Below are 25,711 nucleotides of genomic sequence, written 5' to 3'. Positions count from 1 at the left end.
AAACTTGGGTAATTAAGTCTTTACACAAACTCTCGAACTTGGGTAATTCTACCCACTTTCATCGAGTTGTCATCATCTCACTACCACTCCTCCTCCTCTCTAACCGCCATCGATTCTTTCCGATTTCCTCCCCATTTTTATACGAAGATTGGCGTTGAGAGAAATGCTTACGACCATATCACGTTGAATGCACGCCATCCCGTCCGATCTGGCAAGTTAAGCAACGTTGAGTCCAGTTAGTACTTGGATCGGAGACGGCCTGGGAATCCTGGATGTTGTAAGCTTTTTGCCTTTTTTATTCTTCATTTACATTATCGAAAACTGCTTATGAATGTGTTCGTTTGATTTTTAATACTGTTTTCATCAATAAAACAATCCATTTCATATGTTTATTTCAAGAATTAAGAAAAAAATTATTTTTCGCTCCAATTTTTTTTTCCATTTGCAAAAATTTGCAAAACATTCATAAAATTATTGATTATTGATTTTCCTCATTTTCACGTTTGATTCATATTCGAGAAATGAAATCTACCAAGAAATTCATTTTGAAACTCTGATTCGGGTTACTGTCGATTTTTTTCAAATAGCGAAAATGAAATGTTCAAAACACTTATTTTCGAATTCTTTTTAGTTATTTTGTCTCCCCTAAAGGAGACGTTCCAAAATTTATAGCTAACGCCAAATTTCTTTGGGTCAGTTTTCGGGCGTACCTCAAACTTGGGTAATTAAACCGAAGCTATCGGTGTGTCTCTAGACTTACGCAAACGCAGCGGCCGACACCAATCGAGGCTCGCGACCGTCACTATCTTTTCACTACTCTTCTTCTTCTTCTTCACTTCCCAAAATTACCTATCCAAACTTGGGTAATTAATTCGGGACACACACTAACTCTCAAACTTGGGTAATTAATTATTGAAAAAGTCTCAAACTTGGGTAATTAAGTCTTTACACAAACTCTCGAACTTGGGTAATTCTACCCACTTTCATCGAGTTGTCATCATCTCACTACCACTCCTCCTCCTCTCTAACCGCCATCGATTCTTTCCGATTTCCTCCCCATTTTTATACGAAGATTGGCGTTGAGAGAAATGCTTACGACCATATCACGTTGAATGCACGCCATCCCGTCCGATCTGGCAAGTTAAGCAACGTTGAGTCCAGTTAGTACTTGGATCGGAGACGGCCTGGGAATCCTGGATGTTGTAAGCTTTTTGCCTTTTTTATTCTTCATTTACATTATCGAAAACTGCTTATGAATGTGTTCGTTTGATTTTTAATACTGTTTTCATCAATAAAACAATCCATTTCATATGTTTATTTCAAGAATTAAGAAAAAAATTATTTTTCGCTCCAATTTTTTTTTCCATTTGCAAAAATTTGCAAAACATTCATAAAATTATTGATTATTGATTTTCCTCATTTTCACGTTTGATTCATATTCGAGAAATGAAATCTACCAAGAAATTCATTTTGAAACTCTGATTCGGGTTACTGTCGATTTTTTTCAAATAGCGAAAATGAAATGTTCAAAACACTTATTTTCGAATTCTTTTTAGTTATTTTGTCTCCCCTAAAGGAGACGTTCCAAAATTTATAGCTAACGCCAAATTTCTTTGGGTCAGTTTTCGGGCGTACCTCAAACTTGGGTAATTAAACCGAAGCTATCGGTGTGTCTCTAGACTTACGCAAACGCAGCGGCCGACACCAATCGAGGCTCGCGACCGTCACTATCTTTTCACTACTCTTCTTCTTCTTCTTCACTTCCCAAAATTACCTATCCAAACTTGGGTAATTAATTCGGGACACACACTAACTCTCAAACTTGGGTAATTAATTATTGAAAAAGTCTCAAACTTGGGTAATTAAGTCTTTACACAAACTCTCGAACTTGGGTAATTCTACCCACTTTCATCGAGTTGTCATCATCTCACTACCACTCCTCCTCCTCTCTAACCGCCATCGATTCTTTCCGATTTCCTCCCCATTTTTATACGAAGATTGGCGTTGAGAGAAATGCTTACGACCATATCACGTTGAATGCACGCCATCCCGTCCGATCTGGCAAGTTAAGCAACGTTGAGTCCAGTTAGTACTTGGATCGGAGACGGCCTGGGAATCCTGGATGTTGTAAGCTTTTTGCCTTTTTTATTCTTCATTTACATTATCGAAAACTGCTTATGAATGTGTTCGTTTGATTTTTAATACTGTTTTCATCAATAAAACAATCCATTTCATATGTTTATTTCAAGAATTAAGAAAAAAATTATTTTTCGCTCCAATTTTTTTTTCCATTTGCAAAAATTTGCAAAACATTCATAAAATTATTGATTATTGATTTTCCTCATTTTCACGTTTGATTCATATTCGAGAAATGAAATCTACCAAGAAATTCATTTTGAAACTCTGATTCGGGTTACTGTCGATTTTTTTCAAATAGCGAAAATGAAATGTTCAAAACACTTATTTTCGAATTCTTTTTAGTTATTTTGTCTCCCCTAAAGGAGACGTTCCAAAATTTATAGCTAACGCCAAATTTCTTTGGGTCAGTTTTCGGGCGTACCTCAAACTTGGGTAATTAAACCGAAGCTATCGGTGTGTCTCTAGACTTACGCAAACGCAGCGGCCGACACCAATCGAGGCTCGCGACCGTCACTATCTTTTCACTACTCTTCTTCTTCTTCTTCACTTCCCAAAATTACCTATCCAAACTTGGGTAATTAATTCGGGACACACACTAACTCTCAAACTTGGGTAATTAATTATTGAAAAAGTCTCAAACTTGGGTAATTAAGTCTTTACACAAACTCTCGAACTTGGGTAATTCTACCCACTTTCATCGAGTTGTCATCATCTCACTACCACTCCTCCTCCTCTCTAACCGCCATCGATTCTTTCCGATTTCCTCCCCATTTTTATACGAAGATTGGCGTTGAGAGAAATGCTTACGACCATATCACGTTGAATGCACGCCATCCCGTCCGATCTGGCAAGTTAAGCAACGTTGAGTCCAGTTAGTACTTGGATCGGAGACGGCCTGGGAATCCTGGATGTTGTAAGCTTTTTGCCTTTTTTATTCTTCATTTACATTATCGAAAACTGCTTATGAATGTGTTCGTTTGATTTTTAATACTGTTTTCATCAATAAAACAATCCATTTCATATGTTTATTTCAAGAATTAAGAAAAAAATTATTTTTCGCTCCAATTTTTTTTTCCATTTGCAAAAATTTGCAAAACATTCATAAAATTATTGATTATTGATTTTCCTCATTTTCACGTTTGATTCATATTCGAGAAATGAAATCTACCAAGAAATTCATTTTGAAACTCTGATTCGGGTTACTGTCGATTTTTTTCAAATAGCGAAAATGAAATGTTCAAAACACTTATTTTCGAATTCTTTTTAGTTATTTTGTCTCCCCTAAAGGAGACGTTCCAAAATTTATAGCTAACGCCAAATTTCTTTGGGTCAGTTTTCGGGCGTACCTCAAACTTGGGTAATTAAACCGAAGCTATCGGTGTGTCTCTAGACTTACGCAAACGCAGCGGCCGACACCAATCGAGGCTCGCGACCGTCACTATCTTTTCACTACTCTTCTTCTTCTTCTTCACTTCCCAAAATTACCTATCCAAACTTGGGTAATTAATTCGGGACACACACTAACTCTCAAACTTGGGTAATTAATTATTGAAAAAGTCTCAAACTTGGGTAATTAAGTCTTTACACAAACTCTCGAACTTGGGTAATTCTACCCACTTTCATCGAGTTGTCATCATCTCACTACCACTCCTCCTCCTCTCTAACCGCCATCGATTCTTTCCGATTTCCTCCCCATTTTTATACGAAGATTGGCGTTGAGAGAAATGCTTACGACCATATCACGTTGAATGCACGCCATCCCGTCCGATCTGGCAAGTTAAGCAACGTTGAGTCCAGTTAGTACTTGGATCGGAGACGGCCTGGGAATCCTGGATGTTGTAAGCTTTTTGCCTTTTTTATTCTTCATTTACATTATCGAAAACTGCTTATGAATGTGTTCGTTTGATTTTTAATACTGTTTTCATCAATAAAACAATCCATTTCATATGTTTATTTCAAGAATTAAGAAAAAAATTATTTTTCGCTCCAATTTTTTTTTCCATTTGCAAAAATTTGCAAAACATTCATAAAATTATTGATTATTGATTTTCCTCATTTTCACGTTTGATTCATATTCGAGAAATGAAATCTACCAAGAAATTCATTTTGAAACTCTGATTCGGGTTACTGTCGATTTTTTTCAAATAGCGAAAATGAAATGTTCAAAACACTTATTTTCGAATTCTTTTTAGTTATTTTGTCTCCCCTAAAGGAGACGTTCCAAAATTTATAGCTAACGCCAAATTTCTTTGGGTCAGTTTTCGGGCGTACCTCAAACTTGGGTAATTAAACCGAAGCTATCGGTGTGTCTCTAGACTTACGCAAACGCAGCGGCCGACACCAATCGAGGCTCGCGACCGTCACTATCTTTTCACTACTCTTCTTCTTCTTCTTCACTTCCCAAAATTACCTATCCAAACTTGGGTAATTAATTCGGGACACACACTAACTCTCAAACTTGGGTAATTAATTATTGAAAAAGTCTCAAACTTGGGTAATTAAGTCTTTACACAAACTCTCGAACTTGGGTAATTCTACCCACTTTCATCGAGTTGTCATCATCTCACTACCACTCCTCCTCCTCTCTAACCGCCATCGATTCTTTCCGATTTCCTCCCCATTTTTATACGAAGATTGGCGTTGAGAGAAATGCTTACGACCATATCACGTTGAATGCACGCCATCCCGTCCGATCTGGCAAGTTAAGCAACGTTGAGTCCAGTTAGTACTTGGATCGGAGACGGCCTGGGAATCCTGGATGTTGTAAGCTTTTTGCCTTTTTTATTCTTCATTTACATTATCGAAAACTGCTTATGAATGTGTTCGTTTGATTTTTAATACTGTTTTCATCAATAAAACAATCCATTTCATATGTTTATTTCAAGAATTAAGAAAAAAATTATTTTTCGCTCCAATTTTTTTTTCCATTTGCAAAAATTTGCAAAACATTCATAAAATTATTGATTATTGATTTTCCTCATTTTCACGTTTGATTCATATTCGAGAAATGAAATCTACCAAGAAATTCATTTTGAAACTCTGATTCGGGTTACTGTCGATTTTTTTCAAATAGCGAAAATGAAATGTTCAAAACACTTATTTTCGAATTCTTTTTAGTTATTTTGTCTCCCCTAAAGGAGACGTTCCAAAATTTATAGCTAACGCCAAATTTCTTTGGGTCAGTTTTCGGGCGTACCTCAAACTTGGGTAATTAAACCGAAGCTATCGGTGTGTCTCTAGACTTACGCAAACGCAGCGGCCGACACCAATCGAGGCTCGCGACCGTCACTATCTTTTCACTACTCTTCTTCTTCTTCTTCACTTCCCAAAATTACCTATCCAAACTTGGGTAATTAATTCGGGACACACACTAACTCTCAAACTTGGGTAATTAATTATTGAAAAAGTCTCAAACTTGGGTAATTAAGTCTTTACACAAACTCTCGAACTTGGGTAATTCTACCCACTTTCATCGAGTTGTCATCATCTCACTACCACTCCTCCTCCTCTCTAACCGCCATCGATTCTTTCCGATTTCCTCCCCATTTTTATACGAAGATTGGCGTTGAGAGAAATGCTTACGACCATATCACGTTGAATGCACGCCATCCCGTCCGATCTGGCAAGTTAAGCAACGTTGAGTCCAGTTAGTACTTGGATCGGAGACGGCCTGGGAATCCTGGATGTTGTAAGCTTTTTGCCTTTTTTATTCTTCATTTACATTATCGAAAACTGCTTATGAATGTGTTCGTTTGATTTTTAATACTGTTTTCATCAATAAAACAATCCATTTCATATGTTTATTTCAAGAATTAAGAAAAAAATTATTTTTCGCTCCAATTTTTTTTTCCATTTGCAAAAATTTGCAAAACATTCATAAAATTATTGATTATTGATTTTCCTCATTTTCACGTTTGATTCATATTCGAGAAATGAAATCTACCAAGAAATTCATTTTGAAACTCTGATTCGGGTTACTGTCGATTTTTTTCAAATAGCGAAAATGAAATGTTCAAAACACTTATTTTCGAATTCTTTTTAGTTATTTTGTCTCCCCTAAAGGAGACGTTCCAAAATTTATAGCTAACGCCAAATTTCTTTGGGTCAGTTTTCGGGCGTACCTCAAACTTGGGTAATTAAACCGAAGCTATCGGTGTGTCTCTAGACTTACGCAAACGCAGCGGCCGACACCAATCGAGGCTCGCGACCGTCACTATCTTTTCACTACTCTTCTTCTTCTTCTTCACTTCCCAAAATTACCTATCCAAACTTGGGTAATTAATTCGGGACACACACTAACTCTCAAACTTGGGTAATTAATTATTGAAAAAGTCTCAAACTTGGGTAATTAAGTCTTTACACAAACTCTCGAACTTGGGTAATTCTACCCACTTTCATCGAGTTGTCATCATCTCACTACCACTCCTCCTCCTCTCTAACCGCCATCGATTCTTTCCGATTTCCTCCCCATTTTTATACGAAGATTGGCGTTGAGAGAAATGCTTACGACCATATCACGTTGAATGCACGCCATCCCGTCCGATCTGGCAAGTTAAGCAACGTTGAGTCCAGTTAGTACTTGGATCGGAGACGGCCTGGGAATCCTGGATGTTGTAAGCTTTTTGCCTTTTTTATTCTTCATTTACATTATCGAAAACTGCTTATGAATGTGTTCGTTTGATTTTTAATACTGTTTTCATCAATAAAACAATCCATTTCATATGTTTATTTCAAGAATTAAGAAAAAAATTATTTTTCGCTCCAATTTTTTTTTCCATTTGCAAAAATTTGCAAAACATTCATAAAATTATTGATTATTGATTTTCCTCATTTTCACGTTTGATTCATATTCGAGAAATGAAATCTACCAAGAAATTCATTTTGAAACTCTGATTCGGGTTACTGTCGATTTTTTTCAAATAGCGAAAATGAAATGTTCAAAACACTTATTTTCGAATTCTTTTTAGTTATTTTGTCTCCCCTAAAGGAGACGTTCCAAAATTTATAGCTAACGCCAAATTTCTTTGGGTCAGTTTTCGGGCGTACCTCAAACTTGGGTAATTAAACCGAAGCTATCGGTGTGTCTCTAGACTTACGCAAACGCAGCGGCCGACACCAATCGAGGCTCGCGACCGTCACTATCTTTTCACTACTCTTCTTCTTCTTCTTCACTTCCCAAAATTACCTATCCAAACTTGGGTAATTAATTCGGGACACACACTAACTCTCAAACTTGGGTAATTAATTATTGAAAAAGTCTCAAACTTGGGTAATTAAGTCTTTACACAAACTCTCGAACTTGGGTAATTCTACCCACTTTCATCGAGTTGTCATCATCTCACTACCACTCCTCCTCCTCTCTAACCGCCATCGATTCTTTCCGATTTCCTCCCCATTTTTATACGAAGATTGGCGTTGAGAGAAATGCTTACGACCATATCACGTTGAATGCACGCCATCCCGTCCGATCTGGCAAGTTAAGCAACGTTGAGTCCAGTTAGTACTTGGATCGGAGACGGCCTGGGAATCCTGGATGTTGTAAGCTTTTTGCCTTTTTTATTCTTCATTTACATTATCGAAAACTGCTTATGAATGTGTTCGTTTGATTTTTAATACTGTTTTCATCAATAAAACAATCCATTTCATATGTTTATTTCAAGAATTAAGAAAAAAATTATTTTTCGCTCCAATTTTTTTTTCCATTTGCAAAAATTTGCAAAACATTCATAAAATTATTGATTATTGATTTTCCTCATTTTCACGTTTGATTCATATTCGAGAAATGAAATCTACCAAGAAATTCATTTTGAAACTCTGATTCGGGTTACTGTCGATTTTTTTCAAATAGCGAAAATGAAATGTTCAAAACACTTATTTTCGAATTCTTTTTAGTTATTTTGTCTCCCCTAAAGGAGACGTTCCAAAATTTATAGCTAACGCCAAATTTCTTTGGGTCAGTTTTCGGGCGTACCTCAAACTTGGGTAATTAAACCGAAGCTATCGGTGTGTCTCTAGACTTACGCAAACGCAGCGGCCGACACCAATCGAGGCTCGCGACCGTCACTATCTTTTCACTACTCTTCTTCTTCTTCTTCACTTCCCAAAATTACCTATCCAAACTTGGGTAATTAATTCGGGACACACACTAACTCTCAAACTTGGGTAATTAATTATTGAAAAAGTCTCAAACTTGGGTAATTAAGTCTTTACACAAACTCTCGAACTTGGGTAATTCTACCCACTTTCATCGAGTTGTCATCATCTCACTACCACTCCTCCTCCTCTCTAACCGCCATCGATTCTTTCCGATTTCCTCCCCATTTTTATACGAAGATTGGCGTTGAGAGAAATGCTTACGACCATATCACGTTGAATGCACGCCATCCCGTCCGATCTGGCAAGTTAAGCAACGTTGAGTCCAGTTAGTACTTGGATCGGAGACGGCCTGGGAATCCTGGATGTTGTAAGCTTTTTGCCTTTTTTATTCTTCATTTACATTATCGAAAACTGCTTATGAATGTGTTCGTTTGATTTTTAATACTGTTTTCATCAATAAAACAATCCATTTCATATGTTTATTTCAAGAATTAAGAAAAAAATTATTTTTCGCTCCAATTTTTTTTTCCATTTGCAAAAATTTGCAAAACATTCATAAAATTATTGATTATTGATTTTCCTCATTTTCACGTTTGATTCATATTCGAGAAATGAAATCTACCAAGAAATTCATTTTGAAACTCTGATTCGGGTTACTGTCGATTTTTTTCAAATAGCGAAAATGAAATGTTCAAAACACTTATTTTCGAATTCTTTTTAGTTATTTTGTCTCCCCTAAAGGAGACGTTCCAAAATTTATAGCTAACGCCAAATTTCTTTGGGTCAGTTTTCGGGCGTACCTCAAACTTGGGTAATTAAACCGAAGCTATCGGTGTGTCTCTAGACTTACGCAAACGCAGCGGCCGACACCAATCGAGGCTCGCGACCGTCACTATCTTTTCACTACTCTTCTTCTTCTTCTTCACTTCCCAAAATTACCTATCCAAACTTGGGTAATTAATTCGGGACACACACTAACTCTCAAACTTGGGTAATTAATTATTGAAAAAGTCTCAAACTTGGGTAATTAAGTCTTTACACAAACTCTCGAACTTGGGTAATTCTACCCACTTTCATCGAGTTGTCATCATCTCACTACCACTCCTCCTCCTCTCTAACCGCCATCGATTCTTTCCGATTTCCTCCCCATTTTTATACGAAGATTGGCGTTGAGAGAAATGCTTACGACCATATCACGTTGAATGCACGCCATCCCGTCCGATCTGGCAAGTTAAGCAACGTTGAGTCCAGTTAGTACTTGGATCGGAGACGGCCTGGGAATCCTGGATGTTGTAAGCTTTTTGCCTTTTTTATTCTTCATTTACATTATCGAAAACTGCTTATGAATGTGTTCGTTTGATTTTTAATACTGTTTTCATCAATAAAACAATCCATTTCATATGTTTATTTCAAGAATTAAGAAAAAAATTATTTTTCGCTCCAATTTTTTTTTCCATTTGCAAAAATTTGCAAAACATTCATAAAATTATTGATTATTGATTTTCCTCATTTTCACGTTTGATTCATATTCGAGAAATGAAATCTACCAAGAAATTCATTTTGAAACTCTGATTCGGGTTACTGTCGATTTTTTTCAAATAGCGAAAATGAAATGTTCAAAACACTTATTTTCGAATTCTTTTTAGTTATTTTGTCTCCCCTAAAGGAGACGTTCCAAAATTTATAGCTAACGCCAAATTTCTTTGGGTCAGTTTTCGGGCGTACCTCAAACTTGGGTAATTAAACCGAAGCTATCGGTGTGTCTCTAGACTTACGCAAACGCAGCGGCCGACACCAATCGAGGCTCGCGACCGTCACTATCTTTTCACTACTCTTCTTCTTCTTCTTCACTTCCCAAAATTACCTATCCAAACTTGGGTAATTAATTCGGGACACACACTAACTCTCAAACTTGGGTAATTAATTATTGAAAAAGTCTCAAACTTGGGTAATTAAGTCTTTACACAAACTCTCGAACTTGGGTAATTCTACCCACTTTCATCGAGTTGTCATCATCTCACTACCACTCCTCCTCCTCTCTAACCGCCATCGATTCTTTCCGATTTCCTCCCCATTTTTATACGAAGATTGGCGTTGAGAGAAATGCTTACGACCATATCACGTTGAATGCACGCCATCCCGTCCGATCTGGCAAGTTAAGCAACGTTGAGTCCAGTTAGTACTTGGATCGGAGACGGCCTGGGAATCCTGGATGTTGTAAGCTTTTTGCCTTTTTTATTCTTCATTTACATTATCGAAAACTGCTTATGAATGTGTTCGTTTGATTTTTAATACTGTTTTCATCAATAAAACAATCCATTTCATATGTTTATTTCAAGAATTAAGAAAAAAATTATTTTTCGCTCCAATTTTTTTTTCCATTTGCAAAAATTTGCAAAACATTCATAAAATTATTGATTATTGATTTTCCTCATTTTCACGTTTGATTCATATTCGAGAAATGAAATCTACCAAGAAATTCATTTTGAAACTCTGATTCGGGTTACTGTCGATTTTTTTCAAATAGCGAAAATGAAATGTTCAAAACACTTATTTTCGAATTCTTTTTAGTTATTTTGTCTCCCCTAAAGGAGACGTTCCAAAATTTATAGCTAACGCCAAATTTCTTTGGGTCAGTTTTCGGGCGTACCTCAAACTTGGGTAATTAAACCGAAGCTATCGGTGTGTCTCTAGACTTACGCAAACGCAGCGGCCGACACCAATCGAGGCTCGCGACCGTCACTATCTTTTCACTACTCTTCTTCTTCTTCTTCACTTCCCAAAATTACCTATCCAAACTTGGGTAATTAATTCGGGACACACACTAACTCTCAAACTTGGGTAATTAATTATTGAAAAAGTCTCAAACTTGGGTAATTAAGTCTTTACACAAACTCTCGAACTTGGGTAATTCTACCCACTTTCATCGAGTTGTCATCATCTCACTACCACTCCTCCTCCTCTCTAACCGCCATCGATTCTTTCCGATTTCCTCCCCATTTTTATACGAAGATTGGCGTTGAGAGAAATGCTTACGACCATATCACGTTGAATGCACGCCATCCCGTCCGATCTGGCAAGTTAAGCAACGTTGAGTCCAGTTAGTACTTGGATCGGAGACGGCCTGGGAATCCTGGATGTTGTAAGCTTTTTGCCTTTTTTATTCTTCATTTACATTATCGAAAACTGCTTATGAATGTGTTCGTTTGATTTTTAATACTGTTTTCATCAATAAAACAATCCATTTCATATGTTTATTTCAAGAATTAAGAAAAAAATTATTTTTCGCTCCAATTTTTTTTTCCATTTGCAAAAATTTGCAAAACATTCATAAAATTATTGATTATTGATTTTCCTCATTTTCACGTTTGATTCATATTCGAGAAATGAAATCTACCAAGAAATTCATTTTGAAACTCTGATTCGGGTTACTGTCGATTTTTTTCAAATAGCGAAAATGAAATGTTCAAAACACTTATTTTCGAATTCTTTTTAGTTATTTTGTCTCCCCTAAAGGAGACGTTCCAAAATTTATAGCTAACGCCAAATTTCTTTGGGTCAGTTTTCGGGCGTACCTCAAACTTGGGTAATTAAACCGAAGCTATCGGTGTGTCTCTAGACTTACGCAAACGCAGCGGCCGACACCAATCGAGGCTCGCGACCGTCACTATCTTTTCACTACTCTTCTTCTTCTTCTTCACTTCCCAAAATTACCTATCCAAACTTGGGTAATTAATTCGGGACACACACTAACTCTCAAACTTGGGTAATTAATTATTGAAAAAGTCTCAAACTTGGGTAATTAAGTCTTTACACAAACTCTCGAACTTGGGTAATTCTACCCACTTTCATCGAGTTGTCATCATCTCACTACCACTCCTCCTCCTCTCTAACCGCCATCGATTCTTTCCGATTTCCTCCCCATTTTTATACGAAGATTGGCGTTGAGAGAAATGCTTACGACCATATCACGTTGAATGCACGCCATCCCGTCCGATCTGGCAAGTTAAGCAACGTTGAGTCCAGTTAGTACTTGGATCGGAGACGGCCTGGGAATCCTGGATGTTGTAAGCTTTTTGCCTTTTTTATTCTTCATTTACATTATCGAAAACTGCTTATGAATGTGTTCGTTTGATTTTTAATACTGTTTTCATCAATAAAACAATCCATTTCATATGTTTATTTCAAGAATTAAGAAAAAAATTATTTTTCGCTCCAATTTTTTTTTCCATTTGCAAAAATTTGCAAAACATTCATAAAATTATTGATTATTGATTTTCCTCATTTTCACGTTTGATTCATATTCGAGAAATGAAATCTACCAAGAAATTCATTTTGAAACTCTGATTCGGGTTACTGTCGATTTTTTTCAAATAGCGAAAATGAAATGTTCAAAACACTTATTTTCGAATTCTTTTTAGTTATTTTGTCTCCCCTAAAGGAGACGTTCCAAAATTTATAGCTAACGCCAAATTTCTTTGGGTCAGTTTTCGGGCGTACCTCAAACTTGGGTAATTAAACCGAAGCTATCGGTGTGTCTCTAGACTTACGCAAACGCAGCGGCCGACACCAATCGAGGCTCGCGACCGTCACTATCTTTTCACTACTCTTCTTCTTCTTCTTCACTTCCCAAAATTACCTATCTACAGCATATAGTGGAGACGTCGCTTCCGCTCTTCTGAATTTTTTGTTTTGAAGATGCAGATACTTTTATGATTCTCTACGTTTCCCGATCACCGAGTCGTAGTGGCACTCGAAGTATTAAGCGTAGTTTACATATCAATTTCTCCCAGAAGCCGAAATCGAAAATATTCTTAGTCCGTTTTGAAACAAGAGGCATCTTTTGAACCAAAATTTCTACTTTTTATTTATTTATTTTGATTTATTTTTGGCGCTCGTCATTCAAACTTGTTTGGAATGGATAGTCATATCCACTTTTTCTCTTATGGATTCAACAATAGATTATTAGGCTACCTTTTCATATATTCAAATTCCCCCAATATCCGCCCACAATGGACAAGTCTATTTTTCCGCCTATAGTTTCCGTTGGGGTAACCGTAGTTTTATCGACAACTATTTCAGATTTCTTCACAGAACAATACATCTTCCTCCGACAGCTGCTCCACGTTTACTAATAGTTGTCTTTATTCTATCTTTATAATATAAGTGTTGTTTTCACTCAAATTAGTTATTTGCTATTCATTGATGAACATCCATGGTTTCTTAAAACAACTTTACAGAAGTGAAATTTCTAGAACATTCTCGCTGACTAAACTTTCCGTTGCTTTTTTCAGTATTCTGCTATTTCTGCCGTTAGTATGAAAATGAACTCGGCGAAACTCATACATTATGATATGAAGACATCACAACGGACCACAATACGCCTTTAAGGCAATTTTTCCATGTACAGTACTGGCCATAAACAATGCGAAACTTGATGTTGTCTTTGTAAATGGTTAACTTTGTGAGTGTGTTACGGTCTCTCTGATGGTATCACAATGTCGAATATTTATGGAGTGTATTGATCAAAAGTAGAGATTCATTCGTGTATTTGATAATTTTTTGTATGGGCACATCCTAAGAAGTTATCAATCGTCAAAGTAAATTCTTGCAATTGTCGCCCTTTTTAGAGCAAAAGATGAGAGATGTTTACATTGACTACCTTTAGGATGTGTTCGTACAAAAAAGCTGTCTGATCTATAAACTCCATAAACAATCGATATTGTGATAATATCAATGAGACCATGTCACACTCACAAACTTTACTCTATTTTCGATTTCTATGATTTATAAGAAGTTATCTTTGTGGTACAATCTGTGATACGTTTACATACTCTTCAAATGAAACATTTTCTTTTCCAATTTTCAACTGAAAAAAACCTAAATTGTACATCTTATTCTTCTACGAAAAAAGCAACAATAGGGAGATCCATGTTGAATGAACGTCAAGGGGACCGTTCCCGCAATCTGAGGCTAATTCTCACTCCCTCTCTTTGAACTATCAGAGAAACTTCTCTCAAGATGATCCCTCGGGAACTCGAAAGCTTCTTGAGAAGATCTCTCTCTCACGGGTTCCGTCATCTGCTATGTGACTGTTTAGAATAGTGGGACAGCGGGTCGCAGTCAATTAACATGAGAACTCAGAAAACGTCAAAAAAATGTTTTCAATTTATAAAATTAAATAAGATTCAATTGACAAAGTGGGAAAAATGCAGTTAAACAACAAAGGTTAACAATGACATATGGAACATGGTTTGGGGTGCAGTCCCATTTCTCAATCATTCTCATTCTTAACTTCGTCAATTAAATCCGAATTATTATTAGACGGAATGGATTCTTGAACAGGAATGGTGTCGATGTATTGATTATTGAACGCTGCGTAATTATGCTCTTCTTTGATACGTTTCTTCGTTATAGCTGTCGTTCTCATCGATGGCCACCACTCAACATCATACTTCGTTCTGAAAGAAATAGATCAATAATTTCCTTTCAATCTTATTTTACTAACAATCTCTCATTTCTCTTCATTGAAGGCATATCAACAATTGTCTCTTCTTCCTCAGTTTCTCTCTTCTTCACTTCCACCAATTCTTTATTGGACTCAAGCTTCTCAATATGTAATCTTTTCCGATGATCTGCAACCATCATCATTTTTATCGATAGACTGTGATCTCCTTGCAAATTGAGACTTCCATCGATTGATTGATAAAGAATAATTCGATTTTCTTCGTCAACATCTACCAATGCATCTTCTCGAAGCCTAAAATGAAAGGAAATAAAATAAACCACGCCCACTTTCACTCACTCTCTGAGGAAACATTCGGGAACTTTTCCGCCAGAAATGAACATCATCTTCATTCTCGTAACCTTATCGTATTCAGTCGCCCAATATATTTTGTTTTTCAACTCTCTATATCTGTAAACGTATTTATCAAAAACAGTGAATTCGAAGCCAGTTTATACCGTTTTACCGCAGTGCGTCTTTTTTCAGGATTTAAAAATTTTGCTTCGAATTCATCCATGAATATAGTGGGTGAGAGTGGATAATCAACAGTTTCTGTCTTTCTCGCGAGAAACATCAGCATTATTCGGTTCTTTCTGTCGATTTCCGGACAGGTTGGGAACTGAAAATCGATATTATTTGGAGATGTTTTTATCCGTGTTCATTTTGATTCTAGACAGCGAAAGCAACACAGGTATGTGCCCGGGTGGCGTTGAGCGTCTCGCATTTTCAGCCGAAATTTGAAAATGCGACGAGAAAGAGTGTGCGAAATGGAGAGACGCAGACACATTCTCTCGATTTTACACACACTCTCTCGTCGCATTTTCGCCCACTTTGAAATCTTTCAGCGCCCAAAGCGCCTTCATAGGCACATCCCTGAAGCAACATTAGCAAAATTTATTTCCTTCGTTTCAATTTATCTGTTTGTTATATCTTTCCGGTAAATGCGCTTTCCGGTAATTTTCCGGTAAATTTTACCGAAACATTCCGGTAATTCACACTGATATCTATTTAACAGTATGCATCTGAAATTTCAGAACTAAACACTACAACTCCATGTCTTACATGCTTGCCACTGAGCTTGAGACCTCCTCCAATTGTTTCATATTCAACAATTCGCTGATGATTGTCAATCTTCACAGTCGCCTGGTATTGCAGTCTGAAAACTTTAGAAATTAATTAATTGGTTAATTTAATTTATTAACTCAGTGAAAAAATCCGGATCGATTGGTATGCTCATCGCGAAAATCAATCGAACCTTCGTATCGATTGTCAAATTATTCATTTCGTGAATTTTCAGAGTTTGCAGTCTGGAAATTAATCATTTTCTGAATAATACAGAAGGAATATTCTCACCTCTTCACCAGACTTAATGCTGAATTCGGGTTTCCACTTGTTTCTTTGAATTCTCTGCATAATTCTCTCAATTTCACTGGCGTTTTTTCATTTTTCGTTGATTCAATGACAAATTGCAACAACTCGTTCGTTTCTTCCATAAATTGCACAAATCCCTTACGAACGTATGGTGTATAGACCGGTCTACAAGTCATTCTGGCTCGAACAACTAAAAAAAAACGAAAAATTTCAAAAATTTAGCGGAAAATCGATAAATTATGAAAATAAAGGACATTTAATTTTTTAAACACATATTTAAAATTCAAATATCATTAAAATAAGCAAATACTTTGTAGAAAAAAGGTTTTTGGCGAGGCAATTGATGGAAAAACCAGAAAAAACCAAAGAAATTAATTGTTGACTACGGTAGCTGCTGAAGTACGCAATGCACACAATGCCCACTATTTTACGAGCAGACAGTCCGTCGTTTTTTCGAAATATTTTCTCGATTTTTTGCCTTTTTGCGATTGTTTCTCATCGAATTTCCCCGACTTCGAATAAGAAAAAGTTGTGAAATTATACTTTTAACAGAATTTAATTTATTTAAGGCTAGTTCTTTCAGAAATGACCTACTTTTATTGGGAGTTTCCAACGGACTTATCAATCGATCGTCGCGTATTGGTATTATATGATATTAGTCAATGGAAAACTGTCGAGAAGTCTTATGAAAGTCTCGAAAAATTATGTATCACATTGGGAATAGAGAACATCTCGTTCAGTGATTTTGAATGGTGGTTCGATCATTTTACAAAAGAAAACTATTATAGGATTAGAGATGGAAGGTAAGTGAGATTTATATGGAATTAGTTTTGAATTTTTCATTTTCAGATCACTTCCGGAATTAAATATCCTACGATGTGTTCAATCTGACGTCATCAACGGAAAATCCCAGGAGAAATCGTATAATGATTTGTATGAAGCGTTCGGTGATGTTGATGAGAAATCTCATAGTTATTGGTACAAAGAGTTCGAAAGGCAGAAGTGAGTTTAAGAGATTCTCTAACAGATTAATTTTTATACTTTTTCAGATATCAAGCCACATTCTCCAAATTGCCGATCGATGTCGTTGTGAAAATTGTAGAGAAATGTGATTTAAGATCATAGTAAGCATTAAAATCATCAGAGATATATCTCGAAATCATAATTTTTCAGTGTAAAACTCCGAAAAGTTTCACAAGGACTTCGAATTGTTGTCGATCGAATTAAACCTCCAATCACGGAAATTGAAGTCAAGTGTATGGCCAATGATGTCTTTGTCTGTTTTAACAAAGAATCATTGATGTCGGCTGATTCCCCTCCTTGGAATAGTCTTTTAGCTCTTTCAATAATTCATAACAAGAAATATGTACGTATCGATTCCGCTGATCTGGTTAATGCACTGAGTCATCGGAAAGTTCGATTGAACTTTTTTCGATTCCAAACGAATTTTCATTATTCTCAAGTCAGTTCCTTCTGGACACGTGAAAATCCATGGGATATTTACTGGACGCGCGATGAAAATCAAACATATTTTTTGGATGTTTTTCATGGATTAAATATTCAAATTCAAGTGAAACATTGCTCAATTGGAGTGCTCAAAGAGGAATATATTCTTGAAATATTGAGAATTTTGAGACCTGGATCACTTGAGAAATTAACGATTGAGCCCGATCTTGGACTTCCATTGATTGATCAAAGAGAAGATATTTTGTATCGACAATCGATTATTGAGAAAATGGTTAAGATGGATCAATGGAAGCAAGCAAAACATGTGGAAATCAGAAGGATTCTCCCGTTGCCGATCGAAAATTTCTTCCATCTAACCACATTCGAAACACATCTTCCATCGATTTCAGTGGAAATTCTTACCAAAATGATTGATGTAAGTACCATCTATTTCTGTTTTCCGATTTTCTCGATTCTCTGTTTTCAGACGCTCTCCGAGTCGTCAAATTTCGAATATTGTGTTATTACAACGAAGGAAAGAATGGACTCCGGCTCAATCAAGAGAGAATTTGATCTTGAGGATGCTGATGATTGGGGAATGCACCATATTCCTAACACTAATCTTTCTGTTGAGATTTTCGATCATCTACATGGATTCAAATTAATTAAAAATGTGTAATTCTGTATAGTTAAATTGTTTTTTGTTTTCATCTGTGTTATTGTTGTTGTTATTGTTTCATAAAAATTCTTGTTATAATCGAAGAATTAATCTTGTTTGATCGGTTCTCCCCCAAAATGCTTATATCTGTTCGTTTTTTTCTCCGATTATTGCAGCATAGGAAGTATTTACGTAAAAAACAAGAACAAATTTCTCCAATGGCTTTCACCAATCACAATTTCGCTCATTTTTCTGATTCATTTGACAGATATCAACAGTTATAATTAGGGACCGCAATGAACGTGGGCGGAGTTTTTCATTTTCTTCTCTTGGGACGTCATGGGGAGATTATCAGAATGTTTGACGGTCTGCCCTGAGAGCCCAGTACGCTAAAACAGAATGAAAACTTTTACCCCTATGTAATCGAGTACGTAGAATCCGATGAACACACTTTCGTTTCACCCAAATGTTTAGTTTTCTCAGAAAACTCAAAAAACCTTTTGCTATTTTCAGAAGAATGTCACGTTGAGATCGTTGTAGGTCAGACTCGCATCGTTTTTTTACTGTTTCTAGTAGTTCTGGACATACTCTAATAGGTTTTGAAAGAAAATTCAATTTTCGTGTTGTAGAATTTTTTGGGAGCCAGCTGAACTTCGAGGCATCACATCAAAAAATTTACAGTGATTACCTATATAATTTTGGACATTTTGTTTTCGGAAATCTCTTCAGGTACCTGGGGCCAAGATTTGAAAAGCGGTTGATTCGTAAAATGTGGTTTTTTCGGTGTCCGAAGACAACAGGCTCAAAAAGAAAAGTAGTTTTTCCGACAGTTCAGGTTAATGCAAGTCAGACTCGCATCGTTTCTTGACGGAATCAGAATCTACGCAAAATTTCGATCTAGACCCACTTGGAAATTAAAAAATCCGTATTGTAGAACTTTAGATATTTGATGTTTTATCTCGAAATATGCTGAAAATCCTTCAAAAAATTCTCCTGAATTTAAAAAAATCACATCAATAATATATTCTCCTATTATCAGCGTCACATTTGTGTTCATTTGGTTCAGTGGATAACACGCTGGGTTTTTAATCGAAGGGTTTCTGGTTCGGACTTTCCCAATTTTTGCCAAAATTTGACGGATTGAACGTGAAAACAGAAAATATTTTTTGCGTGGTCAGGAAAACGAAAGAATTCCTCAAGAGAATTTAGTAGAAACCATGGCTGACTAAAAGGTCCTGTAACTTCGGAGAGTGTGAATATTTTCGGGAAAAATTTTGGGAATGTACTTCCATTCACCTGAAGAACAGGCCAGGATGGAAATATTAATATAAAATTGAGTTTGAAAAAAATGTTGCGGTCTCTAGTTATAATTCTTAATTTCACTCTTTTCCCTCACGAGATTATTTTCCAGTGAACCTCTGATAATGCTCGAGCCTCCTTCACTTCCACAAATAGAGCTGCATTCACTCATTTTATATAATATTCATCAATGGAAAACAGCCGAAAAATCATACGAAAACTACAAAAAAGTGTGCAGATGGCCAGTGGAAAGAAATATATTGTCGGCAGAAGATTTCAGATATTTATTCGATCAATATTCAAAAGAATATTATTATCTGAGTAGAAATGGACGGTTTGTTCACAGTTCCTTTATTTTCACAGATTATAATGGAGTTTATTTCAGTAAACTCCCAAAGTACTGCTCCGAAATTTGCATTCATTCCGATTTCGTCGAGGAAATTTCAAAAAAAGGATCTTATGAAAAGATTAAAGATGCACTCGGTGAAAATATGATGTATAGAGATGTATTCGAGTATTTTTATGATAAATTCGAATTGAAGTAATTGATAAATATGCATAAACAACGAAAAAAACCTAATATTTTCAGAGCAGCCTCGAAACATCTGAAATTCAGTGATTTGCCGTTTGATGTTATCCGAATTGTTGTAGAATACGGTGATTTAAAATCAAAGTGAGTTGAATTGTCTCTTAAACTAGCAAACTTAATGAATTATTTCAGATTGATTCTTCGAAAAGTGTCAAGAGATCTTCGAATGATTGTCGATGAACAGAAATCAGCATTCAAATCGATTAGTATCGAAAATGAAAACTATGAATCTATTTACGTTGTTTTCAATGATCGAAGTATAGTTTATACGAATAATCAATATCATCCGATGAAATATAAAACAAAAGTGATTGTGAACTATCATTTTGAGGAGATTGCATTCGATGATTTCGCATTTGCATTCAGAAATCCCGCACTTCAACTGAGTTCTCTTCTTATTCGATTGACTGATTTGGAGTATGAACAACGGTTGATTGACATTCTCAACTCATTGAATCACCAAATCCACGTGGAGTATTGTTTAATCGAATTTGGGAATGAAGAATATGTTATCAACATTTTGAAATGTCTGAAACCAAAAACACTGAATAAATTGACTGTATGTTATGAGTCCTCTGATTCAAATGATGGCGACGAGATGAGTTTCATGAGTTTGGAAGAAGTGTCTACGATGGATTTATGGAAACAAGTGAAGCATGTGAAAGTATTGGATATACAGATCATATCGATCGATCCATTTCTTCATTTGACCTCATTCGAAGTTGAAGTCGAATCGATCTCAGTGGAGGACTTGTTGAAGCTAAGAAATGTGAGTAGACAAAAGTCAACATTTTTCAATAGTTATTTTCATTGTGACCGAATTCTATGGTTACTACGTACATTATATATAACTTCAAGTCAAATCTCCATTTCCAGGCTGCATCCGAATCGACAAACTTCGTATCATGTACAATTAATTCTGAACAATTCGTGATTGATGAGTTCATTGCGATTAGTCTCCAATTGGAGTCTATCTCTAGCAGTTACTATACTCATTTCTATTCGATCCCTCAATCAAATAACGTATTGTATTACCGACTGAGCCCCTTTACGATTCGAATTTCCAAATAATCAATGTTTCCACAGAGTTGTATTGTTTTCTTTTACTCAAATTTACTTGCTTCCGAACACCGACCAAATGCTGAGAACCACTTTTTTCTCTTAATCCATTTGCACTTTTATAAAATCTTGTTGTTTCTTCTGGTTATTTTTATCTGGGTTTTGCGTTTCTTTTCGCTAATTTGTATTTTTCTTCGCATTCCCCTTTGATTACAACCCCATTTGTCAACGAATTATATTTTTGAAGTTTCAGAAGAATCCAATGTGATGGCTGACTCACTCATCAATAATCCGATAGCTCTTCGTGGGTGTATTCTATACGATGTTCTACGTGGAAAATCAATGAAAGAATCTTATTCGGATATATGCGATGCGATCGGGGATGTCAAATTTGCGAATTTCAAGTACTGGTTCAATCGATTTTCCGACGGAAACTTTGATTTGGATTTTGATAAAAGGTACAATAATTCAGTACTCGTTCGAATTTCATAGCTTTATTTAGCAGTCTGGAATCAAAAACTCCAGAATTCTCTGATTTTCCGGAACGTGTCATTCGAATTATCGGCGAGAAATTGGATTTGAAAGAGCAGTGAGTTACCAGAGACATAAATATTTTAAATTCTTCTCTATTTTCCAGATTGATTCTCCGAAAAGTGTGCAAACGATTCCGTAAAATCGTCGACGAACAAGTAACTCTTACTCACCACTCACTCGGCGTTATCTGTCAAGATGGTCATATTTTCTGTGAATTCAATCATCGCTCATTTGTTTATGCAGCAGAAAAATGGATTCAACCGGGCTATGATGATCGATGCCGTAATTCGAAAATTATAAGGACGAATGATTATGTGAATATTGCATGCAATGATATGAAATTCATATTGAATAATTCAAAACTTGATCTGAAACTGTTGAAATATGGATATATTGATACAGTGAATACAGAAGAGGAATCCGAAATAGTTAGAACGAATTATGAAGCTGTCAAATCGACTTTCGACTCGTTAAATCGTAAAATCTCTGCTAAAAACTGCATGATGGAAACAACAGAACTGGATGTCATCCTGGATATTCTTCCTCATCTGAAACCAGGAATACTTGAAAGAATTGAAGTGGATCGAGCTGATCGTTATGATAATTGGGATGAGGATCAATGGGAGGAGAAAATCGATATAATTACTAATTTGGAGCAGTGGAAACAAGCAGTCGAGATTTATACGAGATGTGCATTCGACTATTTCGAGGCTGAACATTTTTTTCATGTGAAAACTCTTGAAATTTTCGAATATTCTGAAATTTCTCGAGAAGCGCTTCAGATAGTTCGAGATTTGGCTTCGAAGCATTCTCTCACAAGCTGTGAATTCCTTTCGGATATGGGATTTGAGATTGAAGAACTAGAAGCTGCTGGAAATCTGTCGGAATTTAAACTCTCGGAATCAGGTCTGAAAAAGCATGATGAGTATGTTATATATCACTATCCAATTCCCAATTCGACGGATTATCTGGAATATCATTATACCGGTGCCTTCATTGTTACGAGAAGAAGTCGTCTTGATGGAAGGTATATTGAGAGTGTGTCAAAAACATTCGGATTCTCTGATTTGTCTGATGACCTCATTGCGAAAATCTTCGAAAAATTGGATTTGAAAAAACAGTAAGTTTAATAGAAGAGATAAAAAACCATTTGAAAACCTCATTAATTTTCAGATTGACTCTCCGAAAAGTATGCAAACGTTTTCGTAATGTTGTCGATGAGAAGTGCATTCACTCAATCAAATCTATCGTCATCAGTTGCCTGAATTCTCGTATTTATTGTCGATTCAATGGTCACGAAGTAGTCTATTCTGCTAAAAAATGGATGACACCGAACGATGATATTCAATGTCAAAACGCCAAGATTATCAGAGGGAATGGATATAGAAATATTGCATGCAACGACCTGAATTATGTACTTTCAAATCCAAATCTTCAATTGGAATATTTTGAGTTTGAGTACAAGAAGTTGCTGTTTACTGAGGGATCAACAACAGTCAAAACGAATTACAAAGTTGTCAAGTCTCTTCTCGAATCATTTTCTCACAAAATATCTGTCAAAAAGTGTAAAATCAGTACAACGGATCTGATTATTATTCTCGATGTTCTACCATTTCTTAAAGCAAAAACACTGAAACGCATCGAAATATGTCGAGCTGAAGGTCTTCACGACACGTGGGATGATAGTCCTTATCGAAAGAAAATCGATAAATTGGCTGAGTTGGAACAGTGGAAACAGGCGGAAGAGCTGTATGCTGTGCATTCATTCAAGTATTTCCAGCACCGCCATTTGTCTCATTTCAAGCATTTGGATGTTTACGAAAATTCTATTGATATTTGGTCGATTTCTGCGGTATTTCAGGTGAGAAACAGGTTTTGGACTCTCTCAAAATAATCGAATTTCAGATGTTCTCTACGAAATCATTCCGAGTCTCTCAATGCCATTACTATGTCAGAAATGGAGTCAATATTGCTGAACTCAAGGCAGAAGGAGCTATTATCGGAGATCCAGCACCCAGACACGGGCGGGACGGAATGGTCCGTCACTGCTCCATTCCCAATTCAACGGATTACTTGGAATTTCATTATCGACCATACTGGGGAGATATGATTGTCACAAGAAAGAGCGATACCGATAATTGATTGTTTTATTTATTCATGTGCTATAATTGTATATAACGAATTACCACTGTGATTATTTGATTAAATTTCTCGATTGTCATGCTGAAATATATCAGTTTTTATTGTTTCTAAACTTTTTATATCTCTAAACGTGTATTTCAAGCACGTTCATATTTTTCAACTGATTACGGTTGTTCGAAAAGTACGCAGTGTGTTTGCGGAAGAAACATGAGACTTATTTTTTATCTGTTCACGAACTTGTGTGAGACCGTATAAATTAGCGATTTTCTTCAAGTTTCAGTGTCGAAATGAAAGAATTTGTCATTTTCAGGTCTATTATTTACTTATTTCATTCCGAATGGTGGTTTTCTTGTTTTTGATGACAATGAAGAATTTTACCGGGTATTCCGTATGTTGCGAAACGTTTTCGCAATACAAATTTTCGTAAAATCAGCCCAAAAGCATGCACTAACAAGTTAAATAACGAAAATAAACAGTAAATCAACAACTTTTCTTTCATTTTCGACACTAAAACTTGCGAAAAGTGTTCTTCCCGATTTGTACGGTGTCACTCGTGCCGGGGGTGCTACAGGCGCCTCTAATTGATTCGGAATTTCGCGGAATGGTCTCGTAGTTGAAAAGATCCAACGTTTTTGAGATTCGCAGGTCTGAAAAAGACACGTGTTTTCCCTTTGCAGACCATTTCGAACAATATAAATGCGCCTTTAACACCCCCGCCAATTGTTCCCTGAGCGATAATTTCAAAAATAGAAACAAATCTTCTCGTTCGTTTAAAGAGCACATTTCGTTTTTATTTCAACTCCAATATTCTATGTTTCTCTGTAAAACAATCGATAATTTTCAGAAGAATCCAATGTGATGGCTGACTCACTCATCAATAATCCGATAGCTCTACGTGGATGTATTCTATACGATGTTCTACGTGGAAAATCAATCAGAGATTCATATTCGAATTTGTGTGACGTCATCGGGAGAAATAATATCAATTTCTCGGATTTCGTGTTCTGGTTCAATCGATTTTCCGATGGAAATTTCGATTTGAGTCATACTGAATGCATCACTCCAAAACTTTTCGAGTTTTACGATTTGCCGGAAAATATCTGGAGAATTATTATCGAAAAATTGGATTTAGCCGAACGGTTTGTTAGAAAAAATAGAAACAATAATGACGATTTAATTTATTTTCAGATTAATTCTTCGGAGTTTGTCAAAACGTTTTCGGAATATTATCGATGATGAGAAAATTTCTGTAAATAATTCAATCGAAATTTACTGTCAAAATGATTATATTTATTGCGAATTCAACGATTCTTCATTCGTTTATGCACCTGAAAACTGGATTAAAGATAACGATGGCCGATGCCTGAAATCAAAAATTATCAGAAGAAGAGATTATGTGAATATTGCATGCAATGATCTGAAATTTGTATTGAATAACTCGAGTCTGCAACTGGAATACTTCAATTTTGGGTATATTATCACAAGCATTTCCGAAGATGAATTGGATACGATGAAGACTAATTATGAAGCTGTCAAATCGATTTTCGACTCATTAAATCATAAAATCTCTGCTAAGAAATTCTCAATAGAAACTTCAGAATTAGATGTTTTTCTGGATATTCTTCCATATCTGAAACCAGGAACACTTCAACAAATCTCCATCGATCGATACATTCATGATGATACGTGGGAATATGATCTATGGGAGGAGAAGATTGATATAATTACTAACTTGGAGCAATGGAAACAAGCTGGAAAGTTTTGTATCGAATTCGCATTCAAATTCTTCAAGGGTGAACATTTTGCTCATGCCAAATCTGTATATGTTCACGAATTCTACATTAATAAAGAATCACTTCTAGCAGTTCGAGAT

The 25,711-nt window shown here is 36.0% G+C and overlaps 2 protein-coding genes across 2 annotated transcripts; one reads left to right on the top strand and one right to left on the bottom strand.

Annotated features, from left to right (window-relative positions):
- Positions 1–14,509: 14,509 nt before the first annotated feature.
- Positions 14,510–16,287, bottom strand: GCK72_009243 (uncharacterized protein; the record flags this gene model as incomplete). The annotated part of the gene is made up of 7 exons (XM_053727286.1): positions 14,510–14,696; positions 14,744–14,995; positions 15,041–15,151; positions 15,199–15,359; positions 15,803–15,896; positions 15,943–16,047; positions 16,094–16,287. 7 exons carry the CDS (start codon positions 16,285–16,287, stop codon positions 14,510–14,512), a joined length of 1,104 nt encoding a protein of 367 aa, XP_053586863.1.
- Positions 16,288–16,696: 409 nt separating this feature from the next.
- On the top strand, positions 16,697–18,236 carry GCK72_009242 (uncharacterized protein; the record flags this gene model as incomplete). Its single annotated transcript, XM_053727285.1, has 5 exons — positions 16,697–16,914; positions 16,961–17,113; positions 17,161–17,235; positions 17,285–17,993; positions 18,045–18,236. 5 exons carry the CDS (start codon positions 16,697–16,699, stop codon positions 18,234–18,236), a joined length of 1,347 nt encoding a protein of 448 aa, XP_053586862.1.
- Between the last annotated feature and the right edge of the window lie 7,475 nt (positions 18,237–25,711).

The sequence above is a fragment of the Caenorhabditis remanei genome, chromosome III, assembly GCF_010183535.1.
Source record: "Caenorhabditis remanei strain PX506 chromosome III, whole genome shotgun sequence".
In the NCBI taxonomy this organism is placed as follows: Eukaryota; Metazoa; Nematoda; class Chromadorea; order Rhabditida; family Rhabditidae; genus Caenorhabditis; species Caenorhabditis remanei.
The sequence above is the reverse complement of the archived record's forward strand: the minus strand, read 5'-3'. Positions and strand labels throughout refer to the sequence as shown.